Below are 18,604 nucleotides of genomic sequence, written 5' to 3'. Positions count from 1 at the left end.
AAAATAAGTGATTTGATTGTGATGAGGTGTGTATCTGTTTGCAGCCTTCTTAATCCGTTGCTAATTTAGAGATTTTGTGTCCTATGGGACAGTGGTGCAGCGAGGGTGGGGTTTTGGGGGCTAAACCCCCCCAGAGCTCAGAGAAATTTTTAAGTTTAATCCATTTTACTTATTTTGGATCAGTATTACTTATAGAATAGTATTAGGATTAATCAAATACCCCTCAGAAAGCTTTAAATATCGCCATTGTGAACCATTATTCTTAAAAACTTTCTGGAGGAGGGCCCCTGCACCTTCTACTTACCCTGGTGGGTATGCAATACTCTCACACCCCAAAGTATTAGTTTCGCCTAAATCCCCCCCCCCCCAGCCTTAATTCATAGCGGCGCCCCTGCTATGGGGAACACCTGATGTTTCTTGCCTTTTGCATCATATGGCAAGGAGTCATTTCTGAACAAATGGTTTTCAGACCCTTCGTATGAAATGGCCTAAATGAATTTGCCAAATACTGAAATTGAAGTAAAACTGCCCATTTTAATAGAGAGCATTATGAAGGTAATCTTAGGTTCCATATTTGTTGAATCATTAGGTTCCCATTAAAATATGTACATTTTGTTCAAATGATGTATTGTTTCTACTGTATAATTGAAACATCTGTCTTGATTATTGAGAAATTTTATGCTGCACTTCCATATTCATGTGCACTGTGCCCATCAGTGTAACTTTTTCTTTATGACTGTTTTTCCCGCGCTATAGACCATCCAGTGTTCCTCAAGTCTTTTTAAAATTATATTTTGTTAAGTAGTATGAATTGAGTTTCATATGCATTAAGTTCAAATTACACCCCCAAAGATGACTTTTAGAAACCTTGGGATGGCATTTGGAGTGCATCAGTGCAACTAATGTGATAAAATTGAAATATTTTTCCCAAGTTTTTTCACACAGCGTAATGATGATGATAATCTTTTCTGAGATATATCGAGTTTTTCTTGCCTGAAATTCCAACTGCGGTGACCAAGATGACTTTTTGTAACCTCAGTCTCAGAGTGTATTGCAAATTCAAATGTTTTACTGGACTGTAACATTGCTTACATAGAATGATGAAACTTAATGAAACGCCATGGAAATCATAAACTTGGATATCATAGTTGTCTGTCCATTGGCTTATAAGCTGGTGGTAGGGTTGATAAAAATAATGATTTTTTTCAAAAAAATCATTTTTGTTGATTTTTTTTATTTAAATCGGATTTTATTGATTTAAATAGGATTTTATTGATTTAAATGAGATTTTTATGATTCTCCATTTATCAAAAATTCAGTTATTTGCAAAACTAACTATTTGGGCAGCATATTGGAGAATGATCGTTTGCAGAAACAATAAGAGGCAACATACTCTAAACTTAATACAACATTTAGTTAATCAGGGGAGAGAACTATGGAAATTCCAATGGTATCAAATTAAAAATTACACCAGCATAATATAAAATTGCCATTGGAAGTATCAAATGTGCTATATTATGCGGTTCTAAAGCATATGAAGTTTAGAAAAATTCTGTAATTGCAACTTTGTATGGTGCCTACGCTTAGAAGTTAAATCAGAAAACAATTTTTTTTCAACGGATACACTAGTATTCTAACCAAAGCCATTTTTTTAAATTTTCATGTTACATGCATTCCTACAGTATCATTTCTATTTAAGAGCCACCTTTGTGCTGATAACTGTCGATTCATTGTATTAATTAAGAAATAAAAATCAAAATTATACACTTACAGCTTCCTTTTCTTGACTCTTTGAAAATCATACATATAGATCACATTATGATTTAAATTACCTGATTTAAAAAAATAAAAATCAAGTGATTTAAATCGCGATTTAAATCATGATTTAAATCAAAGTGATTTAAATCATGATTTAAATCACTTTGATTTCTTTCAATTAAATCAAACTTTGATTTAAATCAATCAACCCTGGCTGGTGGTGTGTGGTTTGCATGTCATATATCCAGGGAAATTTTTTGTTTAGGCAATTTTCTGAATATCTTTGTCATTCACCTGATAGGTTTTATACGACCTGTATTGCTTAGTTTTTTGAATTCCATGCATTGCTCTACCATACATGTGCGTAACTCTAATTTGTCTGGAACATATCTTTAAAAAGTTTGGTGCTGGAAATTCATTTGATTTTAATACTGACTGCAGTAATGAGAAATAAGCATCAATTCATTTAATGATTTTTACGATTAATATTAAATGTTGATGAATTGAAATGCAAATGTATTTTCTACTTACTATTTCATCTATCTGTGTGGTTCTTGAAATATCCAGCTGGAGTAAAATATTAAAGTGTAAAATTTACATATTCTAAGAGGAAAAGGGTTGATTCGTAATTATTGCCTACTTAGGCGTTTCACCCTTTTGCTACAAGGAAAAAAATAACATCTAGCCATAGTTGTTACTGAAATCTACTGAGTAACCTCATTTTAATGAGCTGCTTCTCTCTGCATGAATAATTGTTTCACCATTCATATTAGCATGGCATTGATGATGGTACCATATATGTAATTTGGAAAGTTTTCAAAAATTTATCATTGTTGTATTTGTGTGTATTTGCTATTATTGTGAGATCCTTATTTAATTTTTTATGCTTTTTTTTTTAGTGGAGTTGTGTCCATGATATTCAAGAGAGGGATCCTGAAAGTGATGAGGAAGAATTAGACTGTCCTGATCGAGATGTGAGCAAAGAAAATAGCACTAGTGGTGAAGATGGTGCGAGTCAAGAAGAGAGACCAGTTACCTCATCTAGTCTGATTATTTTAAGTGCTGCCTCTAGTTCCAGATCTTCGTCATCATCAAATCAAAATTCGGAGACGACGGATCCACCTCCTCCTCCCTCTAACTGCCCCCAAGTGCCCTCGCCCTCTGCTGGCCCTTCCACAAGGTCATCCTCTCGGGAAATTGCAATTTCAAGACGTGGAAGAACTGCAGGGAACACCAACCAACCTCAGGATAATAATAGTCAGAATTTTCCCAATTCTGATGTGTGGGAAGCTGTTTTGGCCATCAGAGATGCTAGAATGTTGAGAGAAAATAGAGGTAGAAATACTTGGGATGCTAGGTGGACTTTGAGTAGGCCAAATGCTGGTGCAATAGAGTTGGGACCAATGGGACGTTCAGGCAGAGGTGTAGCTCCCAGTAGGGTTGTAGTGCAGGCACACAGTTCCTCTGCTGGCGTGAATGGTAGTCCTGCGGAAGCATCAAATCGTAGAGGAGCCAGGTCAAATCGTCATCCATTAGGTCATCGGACATCCACAGATGCAGTTGGCAGCAATGATGACATCATAGAAGAGTTTCAGTTTAGGGGGTTTTCTAATCCTGGTAATGAACTGGCCAATCTATCCAATACGAAAATACATAAGAATATTAATCGTCTGACTCATTACTGTGAAGAACCTAATGTCGGTCGAGGCTTCATCAAAGAACTGTGCTTTGGAGCTGGAGGTCGACTTGTGTGTTCTCCATTTGGTTCAGGGGTGAGGTTGTTGGCTTTTTCTCCAGACTGCTCTGAGCTTTGTACAGTTGTTCCTCCTAATCCGCCAATTAAGTTGCATGAGGTTGCCACCAATATCTGCCACTCTGACATAGTGGTCAGCACTAAGTTTTCACCTACTCATTGCCTTCTTGTCTCTGGGTGCCTCAAAGGAAAAATTGTATGGCATCAACCAATTTTGTAAATATTGTGTGTGAATATGGTCATCGTTCAGTTCATATGTTTTTAAATATTGGGTCTTGGTGTTTGTACTTAAAGAAAGAAGCGTGTCTACTTGTTTCAGTGACAGGAGTGTGATAGCAAAATATGATAATTTTATTTTAAGTGCTGTTAATTCCCTCTGCTTACATGGGGTTATGTTTTCTGTCCTTATACTTCGTCATTGTGTATTTTAAATGGTTCAAATTAGTTAGCAAAAGAATTCTAAGAAATGGGTTAATACAAACTCAGTATGTGTGGCTAAATAAACAGGGCAAATATTTGTTTCTTTTCAAAAATTAGAGTTGTTTTGACGGTCCAGATAATTTGGGTCTAAAAATTTTATTATACTCCTATTTGGAATTAATTACTGTCTAAAATTTACATATTTTTTGGAGTCTTAGATTATTCCATCATTTGTCTATGTTTATTGTTGCATTTAGTTTTTCAGTAATATTTTATCCTTCCTCGTGAATGGGGTGTAAAGGCAAGACGTAGGGTGTACTAAACTCGCATTGTGTGATACTTAGGTCATTTTCAACTCTTAAGGCTTGGGTTTATCACATCAATGTGAACCTTTAAGACTTGGATTTATTCCCACACCTTATGAGATAAAATCGTGTTTGCTCTGTCAAATGAAACTGTAACTGCTGTGTCAGTGAGTACTTTTGATGAAAGCTTGGTGTGAGTACTTTTTGCCTCTTGCATTAAATACTGACTGTTAAAGTCATCTCTTTTGTTAACCTATTTCAGCCATATTCCTTATATTCTGATGTTCAAATCGAATATTCTCTGTATATTGGCTCTATGTACATCTCAGACACCATGTAAGCAGAGGTTTTCTGTGATTGACCATTGTGAACTATAAATTTCTCGCGATAAAGAACTGTTATCCTTGGCATCTCAATTGTATCACGTTTCAGTATTTAAGATTAGAACAGATAAGTTTGTGTGTACTAAATTCTAAATCTTGCCCTAAGTTTTTTCTAGGGAGACCCCAAATCTCTTGATGTATGTATATAATTTGTCTGAATATGATTGAACCGTAAAATACCATACGTTGGCCATAGCTGAATTTTTTCCAGATTTACACCTAAGAGTTGGCTGTTAACTATTCTCGTGATATTTTCAGATAATTTTATTATGTCTCATGCAGTTCAATACAATATTTTCCATTTGAAAGTTGTGTGTGATTAAGAATGGGTGTAAAATGGAAATATTTTGATGATCAGTCAATAGGATTTTGCAAATTCCTTATTCTAAGCATGCTGGATTTAAGAAGCAGGTGGACCATAAAAAAGATACTGCTTGTCTATGATAATTTTCAGTGATGCTGCAGAAACATGTATAGCCTGGGTTGTTTAGGGTTGCAAAAATTCTGTGCAGCAAACATTAATGGGCTACTAAAAGTCAAGTGAAATCTCAGTATTCAACTTAGAAGTGAGAAAATGTGTATAGCACATCTGAGCAAAGGAGCTGTAGTGCTACAGTTATAGTTTCTCTAGGTAAGTTAAAATAGGGTAAATCCACTTTCCTAATTGATCCTTTTTATGCAAAGGAAGTCATTGTGCTTGCTTATCTGTAACTCTTGTAAGCTGATGCCATAATTTTCATTTCTGCTATGTATACCATTTGGTTTGAAGATTTTGAATCATTGCTTATTTTACTACATTTTTTATTTTTAAATACATTAAGCTCTCAAGAATGTGTGGATCTGGTATTGTATTCTATTGAGTGAGCCAGAACGAATCTCTTTTTTTTTCCAATGAGGAAAGAGCTCTTAGTTTGAATTTTGTTTATTATTTTTCACCTTCTAGCTACTGAGGTGCAGCATTGTTATGAAAGAATAACTTGCTGATTATCAACTCAGGATTGGTATTTAATGTTAAAATTTTTCAATATTTTGCAATTCCATATTTTATATAATGCTCACAATATGTACAACTTATACTGTCATGAAATTATATGAAGTGTTATTTCTCAATACAAATTTTCCTGCTAGTTGATGCCTACATGTGATCTCAGACCGTGACCTTAAAAATATGATAAAAATGCTCTCTCATGCCTTTATTGATCATTGCTTCATACAGTGATTGATGTGAGTTTGTTCTGCAGAGGAGTTTGTTCTTGCTACTTGCATCTCTAAATGTTGTATAGCCCACAAGTATAATGTGATCTTTGCAAGAAGTTGTTGTTGTTATTATATATATGGCATTGTGTTGAGGTACATACAGATTTGATGGTTCAATCTAGCCCAACCTGATGGATGCAATGTTTTTTTATGCTACACTGCCAGTGGTGTGTAGACAAAAATATGTCTTTCACATATTTTCGGTGGTGAATAAGGCAAGAGAGGAAGTAATGTGGAATGAGCTTTAGCTTTGTTGTGGAATTTGGACTTGGAATCCTGAATCTTCTCAGGGAAATGAAATTATGAAATTGATGTAAATGGGAAATGTAAATGACTTTTTGTGGCTAATCACTGGGAGAAGTAGATTTCATTGAATAAAATTCATCTTTATTAATTAGTATTTCTTTGTATCATAAGGTAGTACTTCAATTATTTATCCTAATGGAGGAGAAAGCCAAAAATGGATAATTGAATTATATAAGTACATACTCATGATCATTTTACTAGTAATTTTTTGTTAGGTCTCTTGTGTCATGCTTTCCCTGTTTCATTGTGCACATTCAATTGAAAAAAACTAGTTGTTTTGCATGGGAAAGGGAGAAGGTTTGGAAAGGAGGGATAGCAAAAAGTTAGGTGGGACTTGCTTGACAAGTGATGGGTGGTTGATACAAAGAATGGTAAATCAACGGATAATTGGAGCTGTAATTCACATCAAATGGGTTGGGGAAAGCAATGAAATGTCTAATAGAGGGAAAATATTTTGTGCCAATATTTTCTGAAGAGTAAGGTGAATGTGAGGTGAAGAAGAAGAAATGGGACATGTGCGGGATATAGGTGTGGAGGTCTACTGGGAATAGGAGAGGGACATTTGGTGTTCATTGTGGGAGGCGCATCAGGCTGGGGTGAACCCCTAAGTGCTCTATGTACACCTACCTTCGTGGAGTACTTCAAAGATGAATGTAAGAGCATTGTGAGAGAGGGTGCATATGGTTAGTGATAGTGTAAATGACTAGAGATTTATAAGCTAAAATTTTTTGTTGAAGTAGTGAACTTAAAGAAACATGAAGGCTGGGATCCCATTCTCTTTGGTTTCATATTCTTTGTAATATTAGCTTTGTCTTCAGAAAATAATATTTTCCTTCAAAGGTACTGGTTAGATCTTTTTGGCTTGAGAAAAAATAAATACCAGAATATATTGCAAAAAAACTTCTGACGAAACTCATCTACTAATCAATGAAGTCTGCATCCATGATTATTGGATAATGTGCATACCTGCCAATCCATATGCTATTGGTTCCTTACTTTTCTTTGAGTAGTATAAAGGGAAGGCAAATGGCACTTTAAGCTGTTCATTAAAAATACACTTTGGCCATGTTTGAAGATAAACAGTGATCATTAGCTGCATATACTTCATGGTCATGCACCTGATAGGTGGATGTTATTTCTGCTCAGAATTGCTGTGCAAAACTCTGCATTATGAAAGTTTTGTGAGCAGTGAAGAGTCATCTTTCGTCCTGTCTTAACATTAAATTCACAAAGCTGTCAATATTGATGCATGTTTGGGGGTTATTTCATTTGGTACCATTTACTATATCTTCTTCATCTTAAAGGATCATATCTATAACAAAAATTCAGTTCATGTGCATTCCTCCATATTCAAGTTTGTGTGTATCAGTTAATACTGGCTAAATTCAGCCACAGATATTGTAAAAACAAGTATGACTTTGAAATATACACCTTGTATAAACTTTGTGTCTTTATTTTTCTTTTACTTTCAGCCTTTTAAGCATAAATATAAACTATTTACCGGATTCGCCTACATCAAGAAATGGTTGTGACATCATCATTTATCCAGTTCTGCACCCAATTTTTTCCCTGGCATGTGAGAAAAAAAGGATGCTATGAATCAGCTAAGGTGCTTGAATGAGTGTGACAAGTGATTTCAGCAGCTTTCTGCACCCTCCATTTCGGTGGAAGATTTTTTGTTAAGTATTGTATTTCAGTTATGTTCTAATTATGGGGATACAAATCTACTGCTACTGTCCAGTCAGCCAAATTCGGTAGTACATATGTAATAGATTTGAATGGACATCATTACACTCTTTAAGTCAGTGCTCATATCAGTTGATTTCTTTCCTGGAAATCTTGTGTGTGGTTTTGATGCGTTCCCATATTATGACGATGCTCAGTGCAATGCTGAAAATTTTTGAGTCGACTTGTGAATGTTTTGGGCGTTGTACAAATAAAAGAGGGTTCTATTTTGTGAACTAGTATGCAATTATTTTATAGTATGGTAGTGAAAACTATGAAAAAATGGACCTGCTGGAAATAGTAAATGCAGTTAAAAAGACTTCAGGAGCAGGGGGAGTGAGCCATTTAGTTAGGGAGCCTGGTACGTCAAATATTGTTATGCTCTATTCCTATGGTAGTAAAAGGTTGATAGCTTTCATTCCAGGAATGGACAAAAAGCAGATGTGATGATAGTTATTTCATCATCTACATACTACCTTTATTTTATGTATTATTTATCTACATTTTATTATTGAGGGAAAAATGAATTTCTATACCTATCCTTGTGGCAAAATATTTCTTTGTTCTATCTTTTTCGTTGTTGCTAGAAACATGGTAAGATTCTAAGATGATGTTCTATGGTTTCCCTGAAATATATCAGTTCCTGTGTGATATTTGGAGATTAAAACTGATAGCTAAAGTCATCAACTTTGTAAGGAAATGAAGGATGATAGGTAAATTTTTAAGCATCTATAAAAGATTTAATTTTTTAAGCTATGAATCCATTGGGATTTAAGGCGGTGTTCCATTCACTCTTAATATTCAGGCTTTATTTTATCCTTTATTGGTTTTAAACTTGCTTTAGGATCCAATTATTTTCAAATTAGGGGTGCGTGGAATGACATTTCAAAAGAATGTATTTGTAACTTAAAGAAGATGATGAACATTATTTATTCAGGATTCCTATGTACATTTTACATTAGATTGATAAGTCTAATGCCTTAATGATAAACAATCTATTGTGACATAAAGATTTATCAGATATATCAATTAAACTGATTTTGCTGCATTATGAACACAATTGTTGAAATCACAACTGACAAAAATCTTGATTTCATACTTTCGTTTCCCTCAGAGAAAAAGATATTGAGCATATGTAACCTTTTCAGCAATACTGTGTTTATGCCTTAGTGAGACATTTCAGGCTAGTATTAAACAAACTATACATCACATAACAATTGTTCTGATCGGCATAACAACTGCATGACGCATCATGCCATACCTTGTGTGCTTTATGCCATCAACACTTCACAAAAGCCGTACTGGCACAATGACTGTTCTTATCCTAACCACCACACATTCATATTCAATAAAATCAGAATACAAATGCTAGCAGAGGAAATTGTTGCTGAGGATTTTGAATCCATCTTTTCGGTGCTCTTCTTACTTTCTGCATTCATTTTTTCATGATCTTCATTGTGGTTGTGTGTGTCATCATGATCATGACCAGGCTCATGGTGGGGATTTGCATCCCTCCTGCTTCTTCCTCTTTCCTCATGTGGATGAGATTTTCTGGCGCTACTCTCTGGGCTGAACTTGTGGTGACCAGCATGACTGTACGTTTTTCCTATTTTCTGGCTGTCATCTGCTCTCACAAGGCCTCTCAGTGTGGAATATTGGCTCCGAGGCGATGGATTCAGGCTAGGTGGGTGCTCTAATCCAGAGGAAACTCTTTTATTGGCCACATTTGAAGACCTTAGTTGAGGGAGGCTTGAAGGAACAACATCAACTGGAACTGGAGGAGGAACCTCTCCCAGGAATGGCCCAAACTGGGGTGTGCTCTGTATTTTGGCGGAGGACGGTCTCCTAGAACGTGAGTTTCCTTCCCTGTCAGGAGAGACCACCGAAGTGAGGGAGGGGTCAATTTGTTTCCCGTCGTATGACACGACAGGTGAAGAGTGGGATCTTGGGGGGAGGGAGTAGGAATCCACCCTCTCATTTGCAGCCATTTTTGTCTCCTCTTCGTGGATGTTTACGTCCTCCCTTTTAATGGATGTGATGTTTTCCCTTTGAGCAATTAGATCAGGTGGAGATGGAATGAAAATAGGCTCAAGGCTTTCTGTATTTTGTCTGCCAAAGAGATTGCCAATCTTCTTCTTCTTAGTTTTGATGGGGAAAAGAGATGGTGGAGCCCTTCTTGGGAGAACTTTCACTGGGACATCAATCCTTTCACTTCCAGAAACAGGGCGAAAATTGCCTTCATTCACGGGTGGCGATGGGCTGAAGGATGTGGTTACTCTCTTGGAGCCTTCACCATTGCTTCCAAAGGAGGGGCGTGACGGATGTGAATTTCCTCGTAGCTGGACCCCTCTCCTGTCATAATTCAGAACAGGATTTGAACTTGGCTGAAAACGTTTTGGAAATGTATAGGAACTTCCAGGCTGATGTTGATACCTTCTGAATGATGAAACAACCTGTCTGATATTTTTGCTCTCTGGCAGCAAAACTTTTTCTGAGACACCTGGGGTGGGAGGTACTGTTAAATCTAAGCTTGGAACTCCACTCTCTAGAGCCAATTCAGGTTCAACCAAAGACACATTCATGTTGTTTTCAACTAGTTTAACCAGCTGCTTTGGCTTAGAATTATGAATTTCATCAGTTTTGATTCCAACGCCTACTTCATCAGGTCTCACCCTTGTGGAAACCAGTATACTAGCCCTAGGAACTAGGCTCTCAGCATCATCAAACTGTGAAGCATCTTCATTCACCGCTACTCTCCCTCTACCCCTTCTTGAAGCTGGCCTTCTTTGAGGTTGCCTATGGGTTACATGCCCAGTGCCTTCATCACCTTCACAGCTGTCCAGGACATTGATCTTCCATCCAAGGTATCGGTGAGTGTAACACTATGAATTTAAGAGATAATCAAGAGTTAGAAAAATGTTTAACCCACTATTTCTACACAAATTGAGAAGCTTTTACATAATTTTATCCACAGTTAATGTTACTTTCTGTGCATTTGTATTCTGCTGATAACCTAAAACTTGACTGAAATAGGAGAAAAAGGACAAAAATAAGAAATTAGTGTTGCTAAAGCCCAAAGGAAAATTAAAATATGATATAGAAGAAATTCTTTGATTTGATTTTTCATGAGTACAAACTTGTTAAAGCTTTTTAAATGAGTCAATAATGAATTATTTAGTCATTAGATCACAAATTTAGTACATACATACTATGCCTTTTTCTATGTTCTCAACTGAAATTGTATCACTATAGTAAATATAACACTCTAGTGTTAAGGTTTTGAATCTTTACCTGATAATAAACGGTATCGGGTGTATTGATGTCTGGAGTCCAGCGAAGTATTCCGGGACGCCCATCATTTTGTTCATCGCAGACCAGAGATAGGGTTCGCTGATAAGCTCCAAATGATGTTGCCTCATCTGCAGGTTTGTCAGGGTCAGGTGTCCAGTTGCAAAGTCGTCCTGTTGCGGTTGGTCTGGGTTCCCCAGTGTTAGGGTCCCACTCCACTCCAGCAAAAACTTGTACACCCTAGAAGTTAGGAGCTTTGATATAACAACTATGGACACTCATTTTTACTTCCTCAGAGGTGAACAGAATAGTTGGAAACCTTTTATGTTTACATTAGTAATTTATTTTCGCCCAACATGTCAACAAAAAAGTCAGCTTTCTTACCTAAATTTCCCCTAGAAATTAAAACTGGAAGCCATATAACATAAGAATTCTTTGTTTACAAGGAAACTTTGATGTTTTAGGTGGGGTAAATTTTCTATTTCAATTTAACAGGTTTTTTGTACTTTCAGTATTTGAATATGAATTACATTTTTAAAAATATGTAATGAAACAAGTACAGATTTTCAACATTTCATCCCAATTCTTCAAGGACCAATTTTTTCGATAGAATATTTTAGGAAAGCTCTTTCATTTCAGACCAAAACATTCCCAAACATTTTATATCCAGCCACCTTATCTTGACGTTAATAGTTCCCAAATATCATCATGCAATACCAATCTCCTAAAGATCAATAATTTGCATCCATAATCTAAGGTCATGCATGGGGCATTAGTAGGGACATGAAACCTTACCTTTATAATAATCCTTCACTGAAAGTTTCTGTTAATGTCACTTATGCCAATTTCACCTAGTTTAAAGACTGAACACTATGCTGAATCATTAGGAACTAAAGGTGCTTACCCAGCTAGCACATTATAAGTCATTGAGATAAGGTGAAAGCAAGAAATAGGAAGGCACTTATGAAGTAAGCTTGTTATGGGTTTTTTACAGCCAGGCCAACAAACATTCAGAGTAATAACAAAATGGATGCCAAACTTTCAGCACTTCCGTAGTTGTTTTTTTTATTCCATTGTTTTAGAATATTCATTAAGGGAGTTATGCATGAGATTAATTTTTCTATTCTTGGTGCTGCTTTAGTATGAATAGAAATAACATCAGACAGCCATAATTTGAAAATCATTCACATTTATGAAATGATGGCAAAACGACGGTTGTAAGAAAAACACATAATTTCACAAGAATAGCGACGTAGTATATTAAAATGTCAGAAGGAATCTCTAATAAATACCCATATATTGTATTTATCGGGTTATCAGACCATAAATTAAAATTCATAAATGTTACCTTGTGTGGACCTCAAATAATTTCAGTTTTTTCATGCATGCACCCTCTAAGTTTTTCTATATACATGATTGGATGTTAAAGTGGTAACTATGCCCCATACAATCATCAATTGCTGTGGTGTAATGGTTAGCATGTAGAACTGTAGATGCGTAGGTTACAAGTTTGTGTCTCCCTGGTGTTATTTTTTTTTCTTTCTGCCACAAGGATAAAGTACTTGTATTATGCTTTGTATCTTCACTACCCAGTCGTTAATTTTTGCAGTTGTTAATTTTTTTCTTTTTACGGCAAAATCTGTTGTCGTTAAGCTCTTATAAAGACTTGCTGAATTTCACCGGTAGACTTTAAATTCATCTCGGAATGAGCAGCATGAGTAGTATGTCATTCAGCTGCCTTAGGCACCCCATCAGAAGTGACTTGCGTTATCTGAGGATATTTGATGGCATTCCTTACCCTGTCTTCCCCAAAATCTTACCATTGCCTTATATAAGCCCCTTAGCTTACGATTAGCTGCTTATCAATTTTTTCTGTGAGGAAACCATAAGAAACGGATAACTCTCTTACTTTGTGCTACCTGGGTAGTGTTCAATTTCTTTTTTGAAGAGAATACATAATCATTGAAACTTAGGAAACAGACTCAGAACAGGCATAGTAGTGAGTTAAGAGAGCATTTATAGATCTTACCGCTCTTTCTGCATCTGTTTTGTGCTCATAACCTCCAATAGGGTCATCAGTGATGTAAAGAGGGTGGTATCGTGCAGGAGTATCAGGATCAGCGCCTCCTTCAACCACAAATGTGTAAGTTCTTCCTCGAACCACATTTATCTCTGGTATAAGAAGTCCATTGATGTACCATGATATTCCCCATCCAACATGTCCTAAGTAAAGAATTTCAATTGGCCATTAACTGCTGAGTTAAAGAAATACTAACAATAAGTAGCAAGATACTCAAAATATTTAATTCATAGTAAAGTACAGACAGATCTTTACAGCCGTTGAAAGATGTAAAGTAGGTAAATACAAGATAAAGGAATGCCAGTGGGTTAAATTTAATTACTTTTAATTTAGATAGGGATATTTGATCTGTATTTAACCTGTAATTGCTGGATATCCTCTCTTTCCACCAGTCGGACCCATCTGAGCATAATACACTCCATCATCTGGTTCATAGCATGGGATTGGTGGAATCTTCCATGCATTGACTTTGGGTGCTGGTCGAGGAGTCTGCACTTCTGAGGGTCTTTCTATTAATTTATGAGGTTCATCAACTGCGGTAATTTCTTCTTTGTACACCTCTTCTTCAGTGCCAGATATCTGTCCATCTTCAACTTCTCCCTCTGTAGAGCCAACCCAACCACTATCTGATTTTGGGCAATTCCATTCTGGGTAGCGTCCAAAGTCCAGGAGAACATCATCTGCACATATATTCAATGCATAAAGGTATTCATTGGAAAAATAGGTTAATCAGTCAACTCAATGACTACTTAATACCATCATAACAATATTAGTAGCAACAGTTCATTTTCTGTGACAAGGTATTTGGCAAGAAATGTGAGAAACACTGGTGATAAGCATATTGCTGAGGGACAGCTGGAAAAAACTGCTTTTGGCTATAAATACTAAGATTCATCATAAATAATGTGCCATAAATACTAACATTCACGTGATTAGCACTATTAAATTCAAAATATGATTCATGAACATGATTAGCATTGTCAGCTACTATTGCCTGGGCGAGACATAAGCGGGTGGGGGAGGGGGGGGAGGGGGAAGGCAGCAAAGGGCTTATGGAGGGTAATTAAAAAAATGCTTCTTAAAATTCTTATTTTTTATATTTAGGGGGTGAATTAGGTCTAAATAAATTATTATAAATGGAAGTAAATTTTTATATCAGTCACCCCTGTCCCTCCAGGAATAATGCCCATGATGAACTATAGCATAAAAGTTATGAGACTAAGCAAATGGACCAGATATAAGACAACGGCCTGTAATTGGAACGCCCATACTGACTTACTTAATCCGGAATGCAGCAAAGTCATGGGTACATGCATTAATCATGCAGATTTCATTGTTAAAATGGGAAGAATAGTTTGCAGTCCTTCTCAGAAAGTGAAGGAGGGGACATATCTCTGGGACCTGGGACTATGAGATTGGGCCCCATCCCATGGACTGTTGCAGTCTTGCCAGTATAGAAATACACCAAGCAGCAATCAATATCCCAGTATCATCCAGACAAAATGGTCGGCGTTAACTTATGACATCCAAGCAATATCCATTTTAATCCACTTAACGTTGTATGGATATCTGTCATATATCTAAAGGAACAGCCAAACAATGTTGCAGCGAAATCCAACAGTGGAGGTTCATATCTCAACATCTCTTAGATATCCTCACAACATTTAATAAGTAGAAAGTGGTTGTGCTTATTATTGTTGTTGGATATCCCTAGACATGCAAACAAAACATTTTTGCTCTTCAGTTCTACACTGCACAGATGCTACTCATGGATACTGTTTGGAATTATAATTTTTTAATAGCATGGATATTACGACTTGGATATCTATGAAAAAGTTATTTTCACCACTCATCATGGATGTAACAAATAGGATATCTTTGTAATGTTGACAAAATACCATATCTACTCTTAGAAACCACGCTCCTTTTTCCCGTAAATGCCGGTGAAAAAAGTGGGTGTGCAGCTTACATGAATTCTCCATATTTTCAAGTAATCCGCACACCATTTTCCTGCCAACTTCTATCATTTATTTCTCCAGAGATTAGTATTGGCAAATAATCTCAGAATTACATTTCTGACGTATTTAACTTAAATTTATCGATTCACCAAGGAATCATGAGTTCCTATTTTAGACCGCACCCAAAAAGCGCTTAGAAGTTTTTTCCTCAGGAGCTGGCCAAAAGATGGGGGTGTGCGGATCACATGAGGGCTTGGCTTACACGAATATATACGGTATCCATTGTGTAATAACTATGTGTTTTGGATATATCAACCTTATTTAGATATGCGATGGATATTGTCTGCTGCTTGGACACTTATGTGCACTCTCTTCAACCTTAATGATATTGATTACCCTGTTTGATGCATGGTCAAATAATGGCATTAATGCCACTGGGTAATGGCTAGAACATTAGTGATTGCCCCTCACAAGAGAATTCTGTCAAAGCTCATTTATGAGTATTACACCTGAAGCAAGTACTCCTTCCCTGAGAAAAATAAAGCATTCTGGAAAAAATTGCTTACGTCTATTTGCAATTCTATGGTATGATACTTCATTCCTTGCATTCAGAGGTCCAATTGCCCAAATGAAAGGTTGCTTGGTTCCATTGCTGTAAATTCTTCGATCCAATTCATTGTCAACTGCAACTAAAGGCCTTTGGTAGGTGATTACTGTATGACCATCTGATCGTGCAGCACTTAGAAGTCTAACACTCTCTGTACCATCCTGAAAAAAAAGGAATGATCATTGTCAAATTTTTGTTCTGGATTTTTGAATGATGGCACAGATTCTTGGATGGATGGAGAGCTAATAAAAAAAATTAGTATGTCTGGCATTTGGTTGAAAATTATGCTTCAATGATGCAAACGGAATTTGATAGTTAGCTGTGATGAATGAGGGATCAGTTAATCAAGTTTAAGGAACTCCATGCCAATAATATAAAAGATAGATATCAATCTGAAAACAAAAATTAACACCCAAAAAGTTTCTTTAAATTTGTATAAATTTGACTGTCAAGTTCCTTTTGACGGAGCCAATAAAGCATGGCTGGTGTTTTTTTATAGTACATGTGATAATAAAATCTAATGCTTACCCAGAAAATACATTCGAAAAAGGCTATTCGGGCTTCCAGCCGGAATGGAATGAAAGGCAGAATGGAGGGAGACCGCCCGGCTGGAAGCCTGAATAGCCTTTTTCGAGTACATTTGATAATGTTCTTCTCATTTGTGTTAAATAGTATATTTTTACCATGGAGAGTTAGTGTTCTCATGTAATTAGTGTATAATCTGTGAATACATTAAGGCCAAAGAAGTATCTTTTTCTCATTGAGTAATTTACAAGTAGGTAATCTCTTCAATCAGCTTCCATGCATATGGTACTCAAATGCTGAAAAATAATTAAATAATTGGCTCAATTTCACACGATAGTGACTCGTTAAAGCATTTTGAAAGAAATTTGACATCTGTATTCTATTCAAAGTATGTACATAGATATTAAAAAACTGGAGCTTTTCTTGTCACTTAAGTATAGTAGTACAATTGGCTCAGCAAGAAGCAGTCATTAGTAGGGGATGTGTTTTTGAGTTTCATATAACTAGTTCAAATTAGTCACATATTGATGTCTCAAATTTTGGTAGGTTCATTGACTGATGCTTTTTCCAATGATGTGGAATGTTTTTGCAAGGAGGACTCAGTCAGATTTAATTCTTTGCCATCATTTGATTCCATGTAATTTCATATCTTTAATTAATTGTAAGATTCGATGTAAATTGTGTTAGGCTATTTGGTGGAGTATGATGAAGAAAATCGTTACTGTACTTCAGAACGAAAATAATTCATTTCCTATCCTTTAGGTAAATTAGAGCTGAAGGTTGCTTAAAATTAAAAGTGACCACCCATTTATACCTGATGGTCTAGAAAGATTTACAAAACAATTTAAGTCGATATGAACTTATCTGCTTCCACTAGTGAACAGGGGTGGTATGGAGTAATTAGGGGCCCATAGCTGGGGCTCATGACAGGGTCCTCCTTTCCGAGGGATTCAAGGGTTCTCCCCATGAAAATTTTAGGAAATTGCATACCTAGAAATGGCTTTTGATGAAGAACATGATAAAAGTTAATGAAAAATAGAACTTTTGTGAGAAAAATTCTACAAAAAATGAAAATTTCACAGCTTATAAAATGTAATAATTAATTATAGTTCCATTATCTATTTTGTGAATTTGCCCCCTGAAACTGCACTTGAATCTAAAAAACCTCTAAAATAACCTTTTCGGATAACACTTTAAAAAATGATTAGGTTATCCTTTATCTTCTCACACCATTATTTTATTCATTATTTTATATAAAGTGTTTACTCTGAGTACGCTGTAAACGAAACCATTAATGTAAACGTAGAATTTTATAATTGGAAAAAAAACTTCGGTTCAAGTGATACAAGTATTTTTTTATTACACTTTTCATATACGCTTTAAGGCCGTTTTTCAAGAGGCATGACTTTGCGCAGGTTAGCACTGAATTTATTTGGAAATTTCGAGAATGCGAGCTCGGAATTAGAGCGGGGGCTATTTTGCCATCTCGCATCCACGTATTCTCGCATGCGTTCTATCAATTCACCTTTTTACACGACGAAGCTTTGACTGCGCCTTCGTACATACGTCAGATTGCGCAATGACGTGCCCCGTGTAAAACGTCCGTTGCGATAGACGCGACCGTCGCATGGCCCCCCCTAAGCTAGGGGGCTCGGTGATTGCCGACCAGCCGACCTGGCCAGACCGACCCTGCTTTTGAATATCATGATATCATCATTTTTTTCGTTTTCGGTACTAGTTGTGTGGTGGTTGAGAAATGGAGGAAGGGGTAAACTCTTTTTCAAGTCGCTTTCGTCGTTGACGAGATGTGAAAGCGGATCAGTGCGTGACGATTATCACTCATTGATATGACTTGGTCATTTATGGTAATCGCAATCGTTCACTTATTCATTTTCTTCGCTCGTATGTTATTTTATTACAATTAATATATTAATTTCGAGCTCTTGTATTGCCCGTTCTTCGTTCTTTGTTCGGATGCACTTGCCTCGAATCCGCCCTTTGAATTATACATCGTTACTACATCGAATACCTTTGTTGAAATAACGAGAATAATCTGGTAAAATCTGTCGCTCGGCGCATTATTAAGAACATTGATGTTTAGGGCTCTGAATTTTTCAACAGGTCATGCAATGCCACAGCTGCAGTTAACTTGGTATAACCCGCAATGGGTTTCTACGGTTACCAACTATTACGATAACAACTATACGGTTACAACTCATGGAAGAGAGAGCTCAAACGA

General features: G+C 36.3%; 2 protein-coding genes across 7 annotated transcripts in view; one reads left to right on the top strand and one right to left on the bottom strand.

Annotated features, from left to right (window-relative positions):
* LOC124153796 (DDB1- and CUL4-associated factor 10) overlaps positions 1-8,143 on the top strand; it is an 83,414-nt gene extending 75,271 nt beyond the window's left edge. For 5 of the 6 annotated variants that reach the window (XM_046527161.1, XM_046527159.1, XM_046527160.1 and 2 more), the window contains one exon: positions 2,658-6,270. In XM_046527161.1, the coding sequence (XP_046383117.1) occupies positions 2,658-3,731 (1,074 nt within the window). In that variant the 3' untranslated portion in view covers positions 3,732-6,270. Of the gene's footprint in view, positions 1-2,657; positions 6,271-7,654 lie in introns of those variants that run through there. The other variant, XR_006863765.1, reaches the window with a different exon arrangement.
* Positions 8,144-8,813: 670 nt separating this feature from the next.
* LOC124153795 (protein Skeletor, isoforms B/C) overlaps positions 8,814-18,604 on the bottom strand; it is a 79,592-nt gene continuing 69,801 nt past the window's right edge. Inside the window, exons 9-13 of the mRNA XM_046527155.1 lie at positions 15,800-16,001; positions 13,635-13,955; positions 13,225-13,418; positions 11,199-11,435; positions 8,814-10,789 (exon numbers count right to left, since the gene is read on the bottom strand). Of these exons, the coding sequence (XP_046383111.1) occupies positions 9,227-10,789; positions 11,199-11,435; positions 13,225-13,418; positions 13,635-13,955; positions 15,800-16,001 (2,517 nt within the window). The 3' untranslated portion in view covers positions 8,814-9,226. The remainder of the gene's footprint in view (positions 10,790-11,198; positions 11,436-13,224; positions 13,419-13,634; positions 13,956-15,799; positions 16,002-18,604) is intronic.

This window comes from Ischnura elegans, chromosome 2, assembly GCF_921293095.1.
Source record: "Ischnura elegans chromosome 2, ioIscEleg1.1, whole genome shotgun sequence".
NCBI classification, from domain to species: Eukaryota; Metazoa; Arthropoda; class Insecta; order Odonata; family Coenagrionidae; genus Ischnura; species Ischnura elegans.
This window is presented reverse-complemented; position numbering and strand designations above follow the sequence as displayed.